The sequence below is a fragment of the Eumetopias jubatus genome, unplaced genomic scaffold (genome assembly GCF_037043125.1).
Source record: "Eumetopias jubatus isolate StellerSeaLion01/CBP00866 unplaced genomic scaffold, mEumJub1_p1.0 scaffold_3, whole genome shotgun sequence".
NCBI lineage: Eukaryota > Metazoa > Chordata > Mammalia > Carnivora > Otariidae > Eumetopias > Eumetopias jubatus.
The window spans coordinates 184,661,906-184,681,750 of NW_028274809.1; the positions used below are offsets into that span (position 1 = coordinate 184,661,906).

General features: G+C 37.7%; 1 protein-coding gene across 3 annotated transcripts in view; it reads right to left on the minus strand.

Annotated features, from left to right (window-relative positions):
• Window positions 1-19,845, minus strand: part of FGF14 (fibroblast growth factor 14) — a 602,564-nt gene that overhangs the window by 1,734 nt on the left and 580,985 nt on the right. For all 3 annotated transcript variants that reach the window (XM_028112061.1, XM_028112062.2, XM_028112060.1), the window contains one exon: window positions 1,450-1,648. In XM_028112061.1, coding sequence (XP_027967862.1) covers window positions 1,450-1,648 — 199 coding nt within the window. The remainder of the gene's footprint in view (window positions 1-1,449; window positions 1,649-19,845) is intronic.

Consider the following 19,845-nt stretch of genomic DNA (forward strand, 5'->3'; position numbering starts at 1 on the left):
TTGCCTCAGTTAAGAGACATAAAGGCCCTTTTGGTTTTCATTATGTTTATGCAACTAGAAGATAAGGTTTTAGAATTTAGTTAGTTCATATCTGTTCATATTCAAAACAAAAGTTAATGCAAAGAGACAAAGTAAGGTGGCAAATAAACAAGATTTATGGACTTAGTTTTCAAATGTTTCATTTGCACTTGAATATTGGTGAGTCTGATGGTCTCCATTCATGTAAAACAGTAAGGCCAAATCACAGAGGTGTTACTTTGGAAGGACAGTAAAACCCTCTCATTTCTTATTTCTACTCTAATTGTCTGATGATCTATCATATAATGAGAATAATTCACTCATATTTCAGACTCTGGCACAATTTCTCCTTTCCTAGATAGGCCCTGGTGGCGAATTGTCTAGGTTTCAATGACTTGTTCTATAGGCAAATTTAGTCATGGGGATAGTAAACCATCATTGTCGAAATTATAAAGATGGTATTAACCAACAAGAGTGGTTTTCCGAGCATAGGCAAAATGAAAGCTGAATTATACACCCACAAATGTATAATTAACCTTCAATCTTTGGAATTATCTTATTCCTATATAGAGAAGATGGATTATAAAACCAATATACATTTTCTCTTGATGGCTAAACCTTTCCTCTAGGAACAAAAAATGAAAAGAAAAGCAAACTAAGTTAGATGAAAGTGTTTATTGAGTTATCGTAGATCTGCTTTTCTGCGAAAGGTAGAAGTATTTGAATAGACAACACTTCTGAAATGCCTCGAGATGAATCTTTTTTTCTAGTTCTCGAATACTATATATAAGGTAAATGGCACTTCTGTCAGAATCCTTAATGAAAAAGGTGCAGAAGTTTCTGATTAATTAGCAACACTTTAGAGCCTGCTCTCTGGGAATCTGATCAAAGTGAACATGAAAGTTTCATTGTTTACAGGTGAATATAGAAGAAGGCAGTGCCACACCGAGTTTACTAAACAAGTGTTTACAGCTTGAAGGGAGATAGCTGACATCAACAAGCTCTTTAAAGGCCAAGAGAGTAACTCTTTATTTTCTGTAATTATAGTAATTCACAAGTATGTGATTACTTTCAGCTGGATACTATCAAAATGGGCAAATACTTATATTCCATAATTTTCAAAACCTAGCTATATGTGTATATATGTGATATATTTTTATACATTCTGTCAATTTGTGTATATATGTATATGTGTGTATATATTATATATCTAAAAATGTATAAACACACACACATATATATATATATATATATAAAGTGTACAAATCTTAAATTCATAATTTAAGTAGACATCTGTGTGACAACCACCCAGATCAAGATACGGAAAATTTCCAGCATTCTCTGAGGGTTCCTTGTGGCCAATGTAGAGTTAGCAATGGGAAAAATAAATGTGTCATAGACTGAGAGGGATAATGTTCACATAACACTCACCTTCCAATGGCTTGGGTAGAAAATGAGCTGCTGGTTTGGTTTTCTTTACTCTGTTTCCTTTCATGACTTGCCCTTCCTTATTCAATCCCAAAAACCAGGCTCTACCAGATTCCTGTTGTCTGTATAGCATAGATGAGTAGATTACATAATAGTTTTCAAAAACAGATTCTTTAAACTTGCATTCAGGGGTAAAAAGTTCCTGTCGAGAGAAGAGGAAGAAAAGACAGTTAGAGAAAAGAATGGGAACTTCTCTGAACTTTTTCTTTATTCCTCCAGAAACTTGTCCGCCAGGCTGAAGGAGTCAGCCCTGGGGCAGGGATGACCTGGCCGCACCTCGTCCTGCATGAACTATTTGTCCATGTACTTTTTTCAATATACAATGAATAGAGAAGAATCTGCTCCTCCTGGGAATATATGCATAGGCGACACTACACATATCTTTTCACAAGAAACTAGGAGACCTGAGCAAACTCAGAACAGTCTCGTTGAAACAGAATATGATTCAACTTAGAATATAACCAGAAAAAGCACAACAAAGTAGCATCATATATTTACCATAGGCTAAACAAAAATAAAACCTATACTTACGGTATTTGCTCATCTATTTTCAGTATTTCCATAGGAATCATTATATGCTACCCTAGTAGTCGCTAGCGGTGCCCTGGATCACTAATATGATAGGGTGATACGTTTTACCTACAAAGACACAAACCGAAGCCTGACACCAAAACCATGAGGATCAGCGGGTGCACAAACTAGCCGCTGGAGCTGAGGCTGGATGTTGTTTTAGCAGGCTGTAGTGACAGGAGCTAGAAATAAAGATCCAATTCTAGGCTTTGGAGCCCCACCGGAATTCTTGAAGAGAAACATCAGAAGCTGCCCTGACTGCTGTCCACCCGGCGCTTCTGGAGAGGGTAACATGAATTAAGTGCCGTGACTCTCAATGCCACGATCCCCACTGATGGGCAGCACAAAACTTACTACCTTATGATTATCATTAATGACATAAATATTCATAGGCGACTTTTACACACTTCTAAACTTTAGCCGACAAAGGCATTTCTGACACACCTCTATTAAAAATAATTTAAGGGATGCCTGGGTGGCTCAGTCGGTTAAGCTGCTGCCTTTGGGATCCTGGGATCGAGCCCCGCATCGGGCTCCTTGCTCAGCGGGGAGTCTGCTTCTCCCTCCGCCTGCCACTGCCCCCTGCTTGCGCGCGCTCTCTCTCTCTGACAAATAAATAAAATCTTTAAAAAATAAAAATAATTTAAAAATTCAACCTTCCTAATTATAGACATGGAAGCCACTTAACTTGTCTTTGTGACTATTTTAAATAGTTCAACAGTGTGCTATTTTATGTATATGAAATATAGATGCAAAAACAGCTTTCTTGTCACTGATCTTTTAAAAAAAAATCACTGTACTTGAAAAAAAATTCACCTTAATAGATTTTTATGACGCAGAAAATAACTTTTCTTTTCAAACGTTATTTTCTGTACACATTCTGAAAAACACATCCCTTAGGGACTAAAAATAAAACTTGTCAGAGTTAAAGTTATACTAACCATAATAAGGGATGTGACATTATTGCCTGTAGAAAGGTTCTTTCAATATTTCTCATGAGAGTGTGAATTATCAAATGGTGTCTCTTGCTGGATACAATTTATTCAGAGTGCCCCATTACTTACTTTAAATCACTGAAAGCTAATAGTTTTCCAAGGGGAACAGGTTTTGTTAATGGCAGATGCTTCTCATGACAAAGATAAACAGATCCAGTGATTAATTCGATGAGATTAAAAGTAGCCAAAAGATGGGCTTAGACACTCCTAAAGGAACTTACATAGGCCTTCATTTCTTCTAGATGATGCTAGCTCAGGTTTGAATGAGATCCCATCTAAATAAATGTTCTGGCTTTCCACTAAATCCTGTTTTTCCAAATATCACCTCATTACTTCTCTTGCTAATAAACGACAGTCTCGGTTAATCAGGCCATGGCGCAGAGGGACAGCTGACTAAAGCGTGCGTGTTCACACATTTGTGGTGAGGGAAATAAAGTGGAATGCTATAAAACTGGCTTGTCCTCAAAAGACTAATAAATACAACATATTGTTTGTGCACCTTCCATGACAGATTAGACTTCAGTGTGTCACTTGTCTTTTACTGAGACAGGCCAAGGCAACCATCCGAGTATATTACTTGAGACGAGTTACAACTCATCTCAAAACCAGCTGGGAGTGGAGTGGTGCAAAGCTGACCAGATAGACCATGCCATTGACTGACCTTTACCCAGAGACACCAGGGCCTCTTAACTCTGGAAAAACAGTTCCACAGAGAAGTCAACCCACTCCCATCTGATTCCCACTGTCTTGATGTAGGATGACGGCATTACCATCAGCAAATGAGGTGTGCACGGTCTTTTCTCTAAGTTGCATGTGAAGGAGAACGAAGAGCCTAGATGAGGAAGAAGTCATTTGTTCTCAGAGTATACCTTAAGAACATCTGACACTAAGTCTTTTTAGATAAAATGTTTGTCTTTGGGGACTCTGAGGAAATCATTCCACATCCTCTTTCTGGGAGCTGGGCCAGTGACTTCACAGATATATGGATAGGAAGGTAGATTAATGTGATAGGGGCTTGGACACTCTGATAATTACATAGGCTTTCTTATGAGCAAGTGGTAGATAAGCAGACATTCCTTCTTGAATAAGCAAGGGAATAATGACATAGCCCGATGAGTATTTTATGGACACACATCTATTGTCAATGTGGAGGCAGGTTCTGAGACATTAGTAACACTTATACACTGACATGTTGAAGCCCAATCTCTTGCAAAATGGACCGGAAAATTGTACAACACGTGTATATGTATGTTCACTTTAGTAACTAGTATTAAAATAATTATCAAGAGAGAAATATCACCAGAATTATGACGCCTTGTTAAATTGAGTTCTGAACCTCCCAGTAGCCCAGATGGAAACAGAAAGTCTGTATGTTCTAAAAATTCTTGAAGAGAGAAAATCTTTTCTTTTTCTCGGGACTAACTTCTAAAAGGTATTTCCTTGCAAGGAAAAAGTGGCATTGAGCGAATGAACAAAACATAACACAGAAACATAACGTGTTCTTGATAATAACTGTACAGTTAACCCGGTCACAGTTTTGTGTCTGAGTCCCACAGTATGCTTCAGGGGGACAGATGGAATGAAAAGTCCCACAGGTGGACACTGTAGCTGATGAGATCCCTAGGGGACATGTGCCCAGCAGGGGTCACAAACTCAACGCTTCTACTGACCAGGTGGACACGAGAGAGAAGCACCTGCTATGAGGTTACATGTGCCCCCTACTCGGGCTCAGTGTTGAAGAGACAGAATGGTAGAAAGGAAAAACCTTAGATCTTTAGTTAAGTCTGGTTTTCCAAAGGAAATAAGAAAATCAGGTTTCTAGATAAAATTTCCTTTTAATGGTGGCAACTATTTCTTAGTTCTTGTTTCTGTTTTTCGATAGTGTGTAGACCAAGGGTCAGAGATGGGACCCATGAGCCTGAGGTGTGCGACCCCCAACATAGAGAAGCCAAAGTACTAAAGAAAGAAGGAACCCCAGGTGGCTTAGCAACGCAGCCCTAACCAACCGTATGGTTTTGATACATTTGAGTAATACGATGAGAGCACCAGTGAAATGCTCTAAAACCGGCAGTGATAATATGAGAATGCTTATTTAAATTTAAGCTTAAATATAAGCTCTCAGAGACTGCCAAAACGAAATAGATATGGAGTTTGGTGTGTCTTTTTCTCGTCTTGCCTGCCTATATTTAGAACCCCCGATACCACAACAAAATCAACAACAGTTGAGTTCCAGCAGAAGCTTAGATATTAATTTGTACCACTGCCAGACGAAATCATCCACTCACAGAATAGACAAACAGAACAATCAGACAAAAATTTTGTATCTCCCTTTATGTTGTGGTTGTTCTCAATTGAAAGCACCATCTGTGATGTACTTATTATCTTAACGGTAGGGGCAGAATTCCTCTCTGAGGGAAATGCCTTTGTTTAGGAAAATACCCTGATGGGCCATTTGCATGTACAAAGCAAGGCTTCTGGGTTCAGGATGAAAGAAGAGGGTGGAGGGAAGGGAAGGCCCATGTTCCATAATCCATAACCAGGAATAGCTATAAACCCAGATGACTCAGGATTAACCATAACCTAAGAACTAGAAGTGACCATGAGGGTCTAAGTCAGTGGTCCAGCCAACTGCAGACCAAGGGCCAGATATAGCCGCTTGCCTGTTCTTGTAGCTCACGCTCCGAAGTTCAGGGGTGAATTGTCGAGACAGAGATTGTATGGCCTGCAAAGTCTACAATGTTCACTGTATGGTGATTTGCCAAAAATTTTTGCCAACTCTGATCTAAGCTACATTTTGAGGATTTCGCAATCTAGATAAATGGGGCGGGGCTGTTCATCTCATTTCAAATTACTGAAGAGCTAAGTATTCCCAAACCGAACTTGGATTGCACTTATTTTCATATATACAAATGTAAACCATTTGAAAGAATTTTCACGAGTTTCGTCCCTGGAAGAGCGCATACAGTGTATTATGAGCTGGGGTTTCTGGTAAGGATACACAAGTAGTAGCCTGCAAATTCCTTTAGTCCCAGCATCATCTAGGACTAAATGAAAATTTACGTTTTGGTTAATATCTACAAGTTTGCCTACCAACAGCACCACCACCACCTCCGTTGTTTCCAAAGGAAAATATAAAAATAGGCATTCCAGATAAATTTACAGCATTTATTAGAATACATGGCAAATCTAAAATAAATTAAAAAGAGAGGGTAGGGAAATATTCGACATACACTAGCACATAGCACATAATAAACACACAATAAGTAATTGCTGTTAATATTCTATTAACCTCTATATTTCAGAGTCATCCAAAAGCTCAGTCCCCTCCCATCAACATCTCAGTAATGACTCTGACCCTGAACTTTGGAGTATTTCTCCCCAGGCTTAAGCCCAGAGAAGGAGGGAGCCTCAGATTCCAAGTTCTTCCTTGAAGAACAGTAACAAATCATAAAGGTTTCTTGCAAATGTCAAGTAAGATAATAGAGGTGCAAAATGATTTGTAAACTGTACATTGAGTTGTAAACTCTAGTTATATTGATAGTTATATTTATAAGCTATACATAGAATCGCAAAGTGCAACTCGAACATTCACTGTTCTTATGGACGGTGAAGTAGTGATTTAATTATTCCTTCTAGGTTTCAACACAACAGACATTCCTACATACAGGAATCCCAAAGATCCATTTAACCAGAATTCTCAGTTTTTTTCTTCCTTTTCTACTCTTCAGAGATGTCATCTACTAGAATTTGTAGAATTCTCTGAGGTCAGCAGAGAATTATTCCATTCTCCTTCACCTCTGTAGTTTCAAAATCAATGGTATGCTTTAATGATACCACTTTGATCCTGGCTAGCTCCAAAAAAGAAATGCAAAGCACCCTTAAGATTACATATAAGGGAAGAATGTTCTGACCTTTGAGAAGAATTTGCAGTTGTGAATTTGGGGACAAAACAGAATTTGTAGTTAACACTCAAAAGCAGACAATTGAGTTGACTAACGTATTTACCTGAAACTCTACATAATCAAATATTCATAATATTAGACTATGACGAATGCCTACAGGAAGAAAAAAAACTAGCCAGTTGTTTGTGTGTGCACTTCAAACTAAAGCATAATTACATTTGTGTTTAAGAGACAGCTTTCATTTGATTACAGGACCCAGGGGTTTGAAGTATATTCTCACCAACAAAGAAGTCTCTCGGTACTTATATTTCTAGGTCCAGAAGCTGTTACTTAAGTAGTTTCTGGAGGAAAAAATTGTAAATGAAGACATTTTCTTTTTCTTTCCTTTTGCTAGGAAAGATACTATTTGACATTTAGAGATACTATAAATACAAAAATTTATCTTTAGACATATTAACTGATATATTTATTAAATATTTATATATTTAATATATTTTTTAATATATATAAATATAATAATTTATTATATAATATTGAATAAATGTTTTCTTTTTGTGACTTATTGACATACTTGTTTAGAATCATGGCAAGAACACAATTTATTGTAATGATTAAATATTAAATAATTTAATTATTTTATTTATTTATATAGCTGTGTTTTTGTATATTTTCATATATACTATATATACATATATAAAAATCCTCAAATGTATACATAAGGAGAATACATGTATGTCCCTGCTATTCAGGGACTAAATAGCAACTTCACCTGGGAATTTGGCAGAGATGCAGAATCTGGGGCCCCATTGCAGACCTACTAAATCAGAATTTGCATTTTAACAAGACTCCGGGTGATCTGTATGCATATTAGAGCTCAGGAAGCATTGGAGTAAGTTCCTATTACCATTAATAAATTAATAAATGTTCACAGATTTTTAGAAAATATCAATTAAACTGGTATCAATCATAAGCTTGCTACCATTTCTTAACATTAGTATAAAATTTATTAAGGCAAGAAAATGGAAACAAAAATATGAAGTATTTGCAGCACATCTTTAATTAAGAATTTTAAGATTACAAATAAAAATATGTGCCCACTGGTTCTAAAACATTAAATCTGTTTTCTCTAGAGTATAGACATGGTTAAATTCTGAAAATAATAATGCTGTAACATGAACAGATGGTATCAGTGCTTTAAATATTAGCAAAAAACTTATAAAATAAATACGCTTAAGAAAGTATTGATACAACCATACACCACCCTTACATATCTGTCGGTGCACAACAGTGAAATCTTCAACATAATAATGTTGATATCATTATATATATATAATAATAATATATTATATATATTAACATAATAATAATAATGTTAATAACCTTTACTAATACTTAAATTATGTATACTCTGCACCAGGCACTGTGCTACACACTTTACATAATCAATGAATTTAATCCTCACTATAATTCTATGGGATTGGTGTATATTATTATCTTCATTTTAGAAATGAAGTAATTGATCATAGAGAGTTAAATAGCTTGCCCAAATACATTTCTTTTCATCAAGGTAAATATATTTAACTATTCCTACTCATTTATCATGTTGTTCAGCTGAAAATATTTACTTTTTTAGATATGTGATCAATTGCAAAAATGGCCCGTATTCTTCACCCTCCCCTGGATCTATGCCCATTAGTATGTAATTTTGATACATCCTCCCACCATGAGCCAAGGTGAAGAAAGTAGAGGATTGACAAACACTTGGGCACCTGGACTTGCCTTTTCAACCTCCTATACAGCCATGACAGCATGCCTGGGCTAACCTGCTTGAGGAGAGACATAGGTGAAGCAGAGCCAACTGCTCCAACCTAAGCTAGCCTATTTCCAGACACACGTTCAAGTCCTGCCCGAGATCTACAGAGCTACTTAGCCCAGCTGCACCTGACCCCTGTGCACGAGCTATACACACTTAACTGTTACATGCCACATCATCTCTTGTGGTTGTTTGTTATATGGTTACAGAAAGGCAACTGATAACTGATACAGACAATTGCTAATTCAACTGAATTACTCCTTCAACTAAAACAGAAAATGTGTATCTTATCTGCTGATCTTTATACCTATGCCTACATGTGGAAGAAAATATAGATGGAAAATAGTAATGAATGATGTAAGCTATCATGCTGGCAAAGGTGACACGTCTCTAAATAATTGTGGAGAGGAAAAAGTAAATTCCTGAGAGTATAAAAAAAAAAAAGAAACAGGAAAACACAAGCGCTCAAAATGAATCTCTTCTCCCCTTCACCCAGCCTGTGCACAACTTTTTCCCCCATTGGCCAAGTAAAGAAATATTGAATAAAACAGAAATTGGGTTGGCTGCCATCTGTTGTCAACCATCCCCCTAGAAAAACACAATCCATGGCTGTCATAAATTCCCAAGGGCAGGGTTGGAATGGGATGAGGGTGTCGTAGTGGGTGGTGTTGTGAGTAAAACTGAGCTCTCTCAGATCAAATGTGTTCTGCTGTTTTGTCACACGTCAGCTTCCCAATGGTGTACTTCTCCAACATATGTGGGGTCATATGCTAACTATACTGAACTTTCCCTAAAAAAAGAAACGTGAAACTGACAGTGCTTTATGTGAAGAGAATCAGACTGAATGAACATAATCAAATCCAGAAAAAGTGCTGCTACTAGTTTTAAAAAATGTTCTGGAAGATCTGATTGAATGACGTCAACAGATATCCATCCATGCACGCGGGAATATATGCAAGTTTCTTGGTCTGACAGATACTCAGAGGCTTCATCAAAACAGAGCTTAGTGATGTCTCAAAGTCGGATTATCAGTGCTGTCTCACCTTCCATTGTAAGGATTTTACAGATTTGTAATTTTGTTACAGCAGAAGTATCAAATGAAACCAACTTTATATAGAAACTAACCATGACAACGTCAGTGAATGTTTTAGAACATTTTAGAAATAGGGTTATCTCATTCGAAAGGTAAATAATAGAATATATTACATAGTCTCCATCGTAATACTATGTAAAGTATGGTTCAGGGACCTCTGTCCAGCTACAAATTGTTTATTCCCTGTCTGCAATGAAACAAGTACAGAAATTGAGCAAAAACACTGATAAACTTCTGTTAACAATTTAAGAGTATTTTTTATATCTACTGGATGTAAAAATAAAAATGCTGAGCTTTTATTTTGTATTTTTAAAAATGCTTTTCTAGTAACTTAATGTTCTTATATTTTTATGGAGGTATCTCTCTGCAAAAGATTGAAAATAAAAAGAAAACTATTGTTCTTTACCACAGATGTCCGGGGAACACTGCTGTATTATAGACTGGCTTAGATGTGACTGTAAATCTAATTAAAGGAAAACCAAAGTGCATCTGAGTAATAATTAATATTTATTTATTTATCAATGTAAGCCACTCACAATGCTAAATGCTTTACATGCATGATCTCATTTTATTCCTTTTAGCAAATTATGGCATTAAAGTGAAGCATCTTGGGAAGAGTTTATGCAGAGCAGGGCTTCATCCTGGGCTCTCTGAGTCATCACTAGTTATGCCATTGGTCAACCCAATATAATTGTAAAAGGGAATCCAAGAAAGAAATGTGACTTGATAACAAATAGGGCAACCACAAGGCAAGTTAAGACCGTTCCAGAACTCATTCAGTAAATGACCCTCAAGAAAGGACTGGAAAAGATGATTGAGTATATTTGAATAAATTATTTAAAAATTATCAGCTGTAGTGTTTCTTTTATTCTTAACTTATTTCATTACTTTTCCCTAATGTCTCCAGAGTGTTGGGTTTGGAATGGGACTTGTACCTGGTCTGGTCCTGTCAGGTATCACCTATAACTGAAAGAGAATAAAGAAATACAGGGAGATAGCACTTAAGAAATGAGATTGCACAATTAGGGGGTTCCAAGATAACTGGGGGGAAAAAACAACAAAACCTGTGTTCCCAGAATCAGGGCACCATTGGCTGTGGTGAGGGTGTGGGTGGCGGAGAAGGTGCAACAAAGACATTCCCGAATGGGACAAAGGCTGAGGAAGATACTCAGCTCTTCTACATCCAACTAGACAAAGATTTTATCACTGATGGTAGTGAACATTTTCGATTCATTGCACTAAAATTTTTGTTAGCCAAAATAAGCAGAATTTGCTGTGCAAAAAAGTTAGTTTAAGTTAACATAGTTAGAATAGAGGTATTTGGTATCTTGTCATGTCCTACCCCACCTGGTTGCGCTATCTTCCTTTATCATGGTGTTCTTTCAACTCCTTGTACTTCTCAGCCCATTGTCTTGAGTAACTGAGTATAAAATGTCAAATATTTAGCTCTGTTACTCTGCCGAATTCTATGAGTAAATATGTCCTTGTTTTTATCAGTTTTTTTCTTGTACTTAACTCCTTGAACTGTATTTTAATACTATTTCTATGATTCTACAAACTTCTCTCTTTAGGCTAATTTCTACACGCGTCTGAAGCTTTTTCTACTTTCCTTTCTTTAAACCCCATTTAAAACCTTAAATTAGACCTTTGCATTGAACTTTTTTTGGCATTAAGTTCACATGTTGTGGACGTTTCCTAATAAAACATACCTAGTCAGAACCATTAATTGTATAAATGAAAAGCAAACCAAAGCAAACAATCAAGAGTACCAGTTTATCCAAACTTTAAAATGCAAGTTTCCATAGAAAAATAAAGGAACTATCAGCAGGTTCTACAGGTACTCCTAAAATACCATATTTACTGAATAATATTAATGTATATTGAGCTTTATGATTTTCAAAGACCATTCACACATATTTTGTTTGATTCAATAATGCTGTTAAAAAAATGCTTTGAGAAGAAAAAAAGCATTATCTCATGTCACAGATGATGATTTTGAAACTCAGAGGGCACAAGTCCCACCAGGCAATGGATGAGATGTTTTTATTTCTATCCATGTGATATTGTATGTGCATCACACTGCTACTTAGCAAGTATTTATTAATAATAATGATGTTAAAAATATGAAGCAAATCGAAGAAGCTTAATTTTTTTCCCTAGAGTATCCAGTAAATCATCTTACTGGACTAAGACAGAATTCAGGAGCTGATGAGAATCACCAACACTGATAGTGTGGAGCACAGAGGAAGCCCACATCATACTAAGATGAAAACCTGAGGATTACTTTCTCTTGATTTTGCTTTATTAGCTAGTAATGCATTGGACACAATTTCCCAGATTCTGGGAACAACTTGTTCGATGATTCCAAAGGTTAACACACAAGGGCAAACATCAAACACTGAAGAGAGAGACCAGAAAAGCAAGAAGAGAGACAGTACCTTCCAGGGAAGTGGAAAATGTCAACCCATGACTAGTTTACTCTACCTACATGAGGCTGAGGCCACCAAAGTTGGCCTGCTATGGATTTAATTCTCTCTAAAGTAGCACTGTAATTTCATGTAATATCATGAAATGTTACAGGCATTAGTGAATTACAGTCCCTTAATTTCCAGGTTGTTGGTTGAGAGTATGACACTATGAAATGGGAAGAATTACATTTGCTAAAAAAAAAAAAAAAATCTACCATTATAAATACTAAATTTCCTGTTTCAGCTATGAGCTAATACATTTGGAAACCTGAGTATTGTGAACACATGGAAACAAGTTTCCATTACTCTATACTTAATGATATCTAAAAGTCATGCATTCATTTATCCAGTGAAAATTTAGTTTCTAGTATTCGCCAATCACTGTTCTTGATCTTGAGACATTGTTATAATGAGCAAAAATTGATATAGTCTGTCCTCTCATGGAGGATACAGTCTAGTGGAGGAGAGAGATATTTACACTAATGATTACATCATCCCAAAACAAGACAAGTTCTTACAAGAAAAGGAATGATTCCTCTGAGAACATCTAACAAACAAATCTGACCTTGCCTGAGTTGGTAAGGAAAAATAATTACACTCTGAGCTGAAATCTGAAACATCATTATGAGTTAACTAGGTATAGAGCAAGGTGAAGAATATTCCTGGAAAGGGCAGTATCCTGTGCAGAGCCCTGGGGCAGGAGCAGAGACAGATTATTTGAAGGATAAACTGCAAACAGTGAAATTGGAATGCAGAGTGTGAAGGAGACAGCAGGGAAAGTTAAGATCTGGGGGCTAGGCAAGAGCCAAACCAGACGGTCATGATCAGGTTTTGGTCTTTCTCTCCAGACAATGGGAAGATATTAAAAGTTTTTATGCAAGAGCATGCACAGTCAGTTAGGCATTTGGAAACACCATGGCCAAAGTGTGAATTCTGGAAAAGAACAGAGTCACTTTGGATACAAGAAGGCTGATTTATCTACCGCAGGGCCAGGAAAGGCCATCACCAGTGGAGATGGAGAGAAAAGGGCAGATTGAGTTTTTAGGAGGTCAAACAGCTAGTACTCCGTGATTGCACATGGCAACAGAGGGAGAAGGAGTGTCAAGCACAATGTGCAGGTTTCTTGCTTGTGGAACTGGCTGACATTTGGTGTGTGTTCCTTGCTGTTTCTGAAAGGTCAGACATTCCAGTTCTGTATTCTTGGGCAAAATTAAGTTTACGTGTATAACATAAGTTTACATGGTGCTTTCTGTCCTTTTGTAGACTATTATTTCTAATATCCATTGGGTAATTTTCCACAATGTTGTGTTTTTACTTTTTTTCTCAGGTAGCCTGTTTGTGTGTGTGTGTGTGTGTGTGTGTGTGTGTATTTTCAATTTCAGATTACTTTACAAAACTTAATGCATTCTTCGAAAAAAGACAAATCACATTGAGGAACTATTATTAGTTGCAGAGCAAGTGGACTTGGAAGAAAAAGGACTGGAATTTGCGGGGCACAGTTCCTTAAATTTCTTACAGTTTTATTTCTTTTAAAAAAGTCCCAGTCAACAAACAGAATGGTTCCCAGATCACCACAGAAACATTGGAGGGAGGTGGCCATCATAGACTTCCGGGTTGAGGGCGGAAACATTTGCAAAAAGGTTTATCTCATAAGTTTACTGTGGTAGAAAACTATTCCATTCCCAGTGATTAGTTAAATACATAAGAATGACACAAAAAATTCCAAAAGAAGTTAAATTTGTGACTTTTCAGAATACTGTGAAACACAGTTATTCTTACTGATATCAGGGCAAGCGGTTAGAAGTAGGATCTGAGATGCTTGTTTCCTTAATAGCTGTTATTTATCACCATTCATGAACTCACCTAACGCTTTTAGAAATGATTTCCATTTTTATGGGGTGTTACAGTAAAACAGTAACAACAAGAGAAGTTCCATCAGCGTATCCCTCCTGCCTTCATTAATCTATACACTTGATCCTGTACTTGCCACATTTATCTCTCCAGATTGAACTGGGTAAGCTTTCAGGTCTGGTTTCATAGATTAGTTCTTCCGTTCACTCAATCAGTCCAATTTGCTGTTGCAACTAAAAAGGCCAAGCAAATGGTAGGCCCTCTGAGGAGGAAAATTGAAAATAAATTAACAAGTATCACCGCACCTCGTTACAAAGCCCCCCATGAGCCTGTGCCTGGGGACAGTGTGCTCCCTGAATCACTACACTTTTAAGGACAATATAAACATGCAGAAAAAGACCATTCAATCAACTGACAGTTAAGGAAGTAGTTGGAATCAGATCAATAAATTTGAATGTAGGTGCATTGAAGTCATCAGGAGAGAAAAGTACAGATGAAAAACCAGTGATCATTGTGCACGCCCCCCCCCCAATTACAGTATAGGGGTTAAGGTCGAGGATTTGGAAACTAAAAAGACCTGAGTTTGTTCTTACCCTGGCCTCTTATTTAATATAATCTTGGAAAAGCCACCAAACCTCCAAAATAAAATGCTTACTTCTACAGAATTATTACACTGGACACAAAATCAGCATAGTTTTGGTGCAAAGTGTCTACTCAATAAATGCTAAGTACTGTTTTTATGAAAAGACTAAGGATGAAGAGAATTGTAATAATGTCTAGCAGAATTCATATAACTTTGAGGGAGATGAAAAAAAAACGAATTCAGATCTGTTTATCAATCACGGAGTTCTGCAAATGGAAACAGCGAGCCTGTTGTTGAAAGAGGAAAATTTAAGGCATTTCTTTGGCTCTGCTAGACAGTTCCACAAACGCAATATGTAGCCACACTTACAAATGATTAAGGTGGTCCACTTTATGTTATGTGCTTTTTTACCACAATCAAAAAAAATTTTTTGAAAGATATAAAAGAAAAAAGAATCTTACTGCCTCAATGAACAGTATCCAATCAATTCTCGTATTGATGGGGTCAGGGGCCACATTTGTGTTTGGTCCATGTAAATATATATAATAAAGAGTTGCAGTGTGACAGATGTTGTGTCTGAGAACCTTTATGACTTTTCAAAGTAGAGCTGTACGTACTTTTACTTCACATGGACATCTAAAAATATGGCCTAACTAAAAGCTTCCTATCGGATTTTTTTTTTTTAGAAATGAACTGTTGTGAAATGATTAAAAAGTTGAGTACTGAGGTTGATGTCTATGGACAGAGGACAAACAATATATAGAGATTTCTATGCTTACCCTGGCTTGAGTACAACATTATGTAGCCCAACCCATAATTGCCAGTGTGGAAGATTTCAAAAGCCTTGCTGACATATAGCATCTGACTGTACTTAACTATATAATACATACAGAGTAACACAAAATCCAGGATGAACTTACAATTTCCTTCAAAGATGAAAACAAATGGCAAGTTACAAAAAAAAATTTTTTAAGAAATAGGACATATGCAAACACACATATTTCAAGGGAAGGTTCAGATTTTTGAGGGATGGGTTTTAAATAAGAAGAGTGACAGTTTGTATGATGCCGAGGAGACTGATGGAAACAAAGAGATGGAGTGACAGGGGACCAGGGAAAGTGGAGGTCACCAGCAGGAAATGCCAGAGGCAGATCAGCATCAGGGAGCAGGAACTGCAGGGCAGTCTTAAAACTGGTGAATGCTGGAGCAGAGACGGTTCCATGGGCGCCATTACAATTAAAAGAAATACTTTGTAAAGAGCACTTGACAAATAAAATCAAAGGAAGCTACCGAGAAACTGGCCAGACTTGGTCTCTGTAACTGACTTCACCCTAGAAAAGGACAGTGAAAGAAAGGTTGGCAGAGGGAGTATAAATGATCTTGGAGGAGTAAATTACAGTCCAATTGGCTACTACGATTGCACTTAATGAGGCAAAGACCATGTAGTGCTTAAATTTCTTATAACTTTGACTTTGTGTCCCCATCCCAAGTAACTGTAGCTTAAGCCGGGCACTGTGCAGGAGAGATGGAATGCATATCCTATGATTTGCCAGTGGGGCAACAGATAGGACACTAATAGGACAGTAAGGTGAGCCTGAAGTACAATGTGGATCAGCTCAGCAGTGTCATCACTGTCATCACAAGATGAACATACTTAATATGAAACCAACTCTAAGGAGTACGTGGAGAATTAAACTTGTAGGGAAGATTGGGAGGCCTATTTTTGTTTCTGTTTTTCCAATGCTATCTGAGTCATTCATTTAGTCAACAAATATTTGAGGGTCTAACTCGCATACTAGTTGCTGGGGGTGGAAAAACCGGTGAGATAGAGACTCTGTCCTCTTAGAGTTTCAGTTTAATTTTCATAGAGGTTATCAATACTATGTTAGTCATCACAACAGACTGAAGACATCAGAGTGAGAATCGACAGAAGGGAACAGCTATTTCTGATTAGGAGAAGAGGAAAAGCTTCTTAAATGAGGTGCTCCTTAGCAAGGTCTTGAAAGGTGATTAGGAGTGTGTCAGGTGAAGAAGAAAGAGAAAGGTACTCCACTGAAAGGAAAAGAGCTGCATTCTAGAAATTATAATTATAAGAAGCTCTCTGAGGCAGGAGTCCTAGGCAGTGTGGTGGAAGCTAAGGTCTGTACAGTCAACTGAAGATGGGACACAGATTGTATTGGCCGTGCTGTGGAAATGTGACTTTCTAATAAGCAAGGATGAGCCCCGGAGATTTTCAAGCAAAGGGATGATGTGATGATGTTGTATTTTATTTTATTTTTCTGTGTAGAAAGCATCTTTTAAATTCAATTACTCAACATACAGTACATCATTAGTTTCAGATGTAGAGTTCAATAGTTCAGTTGCATGTAAAGCTCAGTGCTCATCACATCACGTGCCCTTCTTTTTTTTAATAATTTTTTATTGTTATGTTAATCACCATACATTACATCATTAGTTTTTGATGTAGTGTTCCATGATTCATTGGGCATAACACCCAGTGCTCCACGCAGAATGTGCCCTCTTTAATACCCATCACTGGGCTAACCCATCCCCGCACCATCCTACCCTCTAGAACCCTCAGTTTGTTTTTCAGAGTCCATCATCTCTAATGGTTCGTCTCCCCCTCCGACTTACTCCCCCTTCATTCTTCCCCTCCTGCTATCTTCTTCTTCTTTTTTTTTTCTTAACATATATTGCATTATTTGTTTCAGAAGCACAGATCCGTGATTCATCAGTCTTGTACAATTCACAGTGCTCATCACAGCACATACCCTCCCCAATGTCTATCACCCAGCCACCCCATCTCTCCCACCCCCCACCCCTCCAGCAACCCTCAGTTTGTTTCCTGAGATTAAGAATTCCTCATATCAGTGAGGTCATATGATACATGTCTTTCTCTGATTGACTTATTTCACTCAGCATAACACCCTCCAGTTCCATCCACGTCGTTGCAAATGGCAAGATCTCATTCCTTTTGATGGCTGCATAAATTCCATTGTGTATATATACCACCTCTTCTTTATCCATTCATCTGTCGATGGACATTTTGGCTCTTTCCACAGTTTGGCTATTGTGGACATTGCTGCTATAAACATCGGGGTGCACGTACCCCTTCGGATCCCTACATTTGTATCTTTGGGGTAAATACCCAGTAGTGCAATTGCTGGATCGTATGGTAGCTCTATTTTCAACTGTTTGAGGAACCTCCATACTGTTTTCCAGAGTGGCTGCACCAGCTTGCATTCCCACCAGCAGTGTAGGAGGGTTCCCCTTTCTCCGCATCCCCGCCAACATCTATCGTTTCCTGACTTGTTAATTTTAGCCATTCTGACGGGTGTGAGGTGGTATCTCATTGAGGTTTTGATTTGGATTTCCCTGATGCCGAGTGATGTTGAGCACTTTTTCATGTGTCTGTTGGCCATTTGGATGTCTTCTTTGGAAAAATGTCGCTCATGTCTTCTGCCCATTTCTTGATTGGATTATTTGTTCTTTGGGTGTTGAGTTTGATAAGTTCTTTATAGATTTTGGATACTAGCCCTTTATCTGGTATGTCATTTGCAAATATTTTCTCCCATTCTGTCGGTTGTCTTTTGGTTTTGTGGACTGTTTCTTTGGCTGTGCACAAGCTTTTTATCTTGATGAAATCCCAATAGTTCATTTTTGCCCTGGCTTCCCTTGCCTTTGGCGATGTTTCTAGGAAGAAGTTGCTGCGGTTGAGGTCGAAGAGGTTGCTGCCTGTGTTCTCCTTTAGGATTTTGATGGACTCCTGTCTCATGTTTAGGTCTTTCAACCATTTGGAGTCTATTTTTGTGTGTGGTGTAAGGAAATGGTCCAGGTTCATTCTTCTGCGTGTGGCTGTCCAATTTTCCCAACACCATTTGTTGAAGACACTGTCTTTTTTCCACTGGACATTCTTTCCTGCTTTGTCAAAGATGAGTTGACCATAGAGTTGAGGGTCCATTTCTGGGCTCTCGATTCTGTTCCATTGATCTGTGCGTCTGTTTTTGTGCCAGTACCATACTGTCTTGATGATGACAGCTTTGTAATATAGCTGGAAGTCTGGAATTGTGATGCCGCCAGCTTTGCTTTTCTTTTTCAATATTCCTCTGGCTATTCGGGGTCTCTTCTGGTTCCATACAAATTTTAGGATTATTTGTTCCATTCCTTTGAAAAAGGTGGATGGTATTTTGATGGGGATTGCATTGAATGTGTAGATTGCTCTAGGTAGCACTGAGATCTTCACAATGTTTGTTCTTCCAATCCATGAGCATGGAACGTTTTTCCATTTCTTTGTGTCTTCTTCAATTTCTTTCATGAGTATTTTATAGTTTTCTGAGTACAGATCCTTTGCCTCTTTGGTTAAATTTATTCCTAGGTATCTTATGGTTTTGGGTGCAATTGTAAATGGGATCGACTCCTTGATTTCTCTCTCTTCTGCCCTGTTGTTGGTGTATAGGAATACCACTGATTTCTGTGCATTGATTTTATATCCTGCTACTTGACTGAATTCCTGTATGAGTTCTAGCAGTTTTGGGGTGGAGTCTTTTGGGTTTTCCACATACAGTATCATATCGTCTGCAAAGAGTGAGAGTTTGACTTCCTCTTTGCCGATTTGGATGCCTTTGATTTCTTTTTGTTGTCTGATGGCTGTGGCTAGGACTTTTAATACTATGTTGAATAGCAGTGGTGAGAGTGGACATCCCTGTCACGTTCCTGACCTTAGGGGAAAAGCTCTCAGCTTTTCCCCATTGAGAATGATATTTGCTGTAGGTTTTTCTCAGATGGCTTTTATGATATTGAGGTATGTACCCTCTATCCCTATACTCTGAAGAGTTCTGATCAAGAAAGGATGCTGTACTTTGTCAAATGCTTTTTCTGCATCTGTTGAGAGGATCATATGATTCTTGTTCTTTCTTTTGTTAATGTATTGTATCACGTTGATTGATTTGCGGATGTTGAACCAGCTTGCAGCCCAGGGATAAATCCCACTTGGTCATGGTGAATAATCCTTTTAATGTACAGTTGGATCCTATTGGCTAGTATTTTGGTGAGAATTTTTGCATC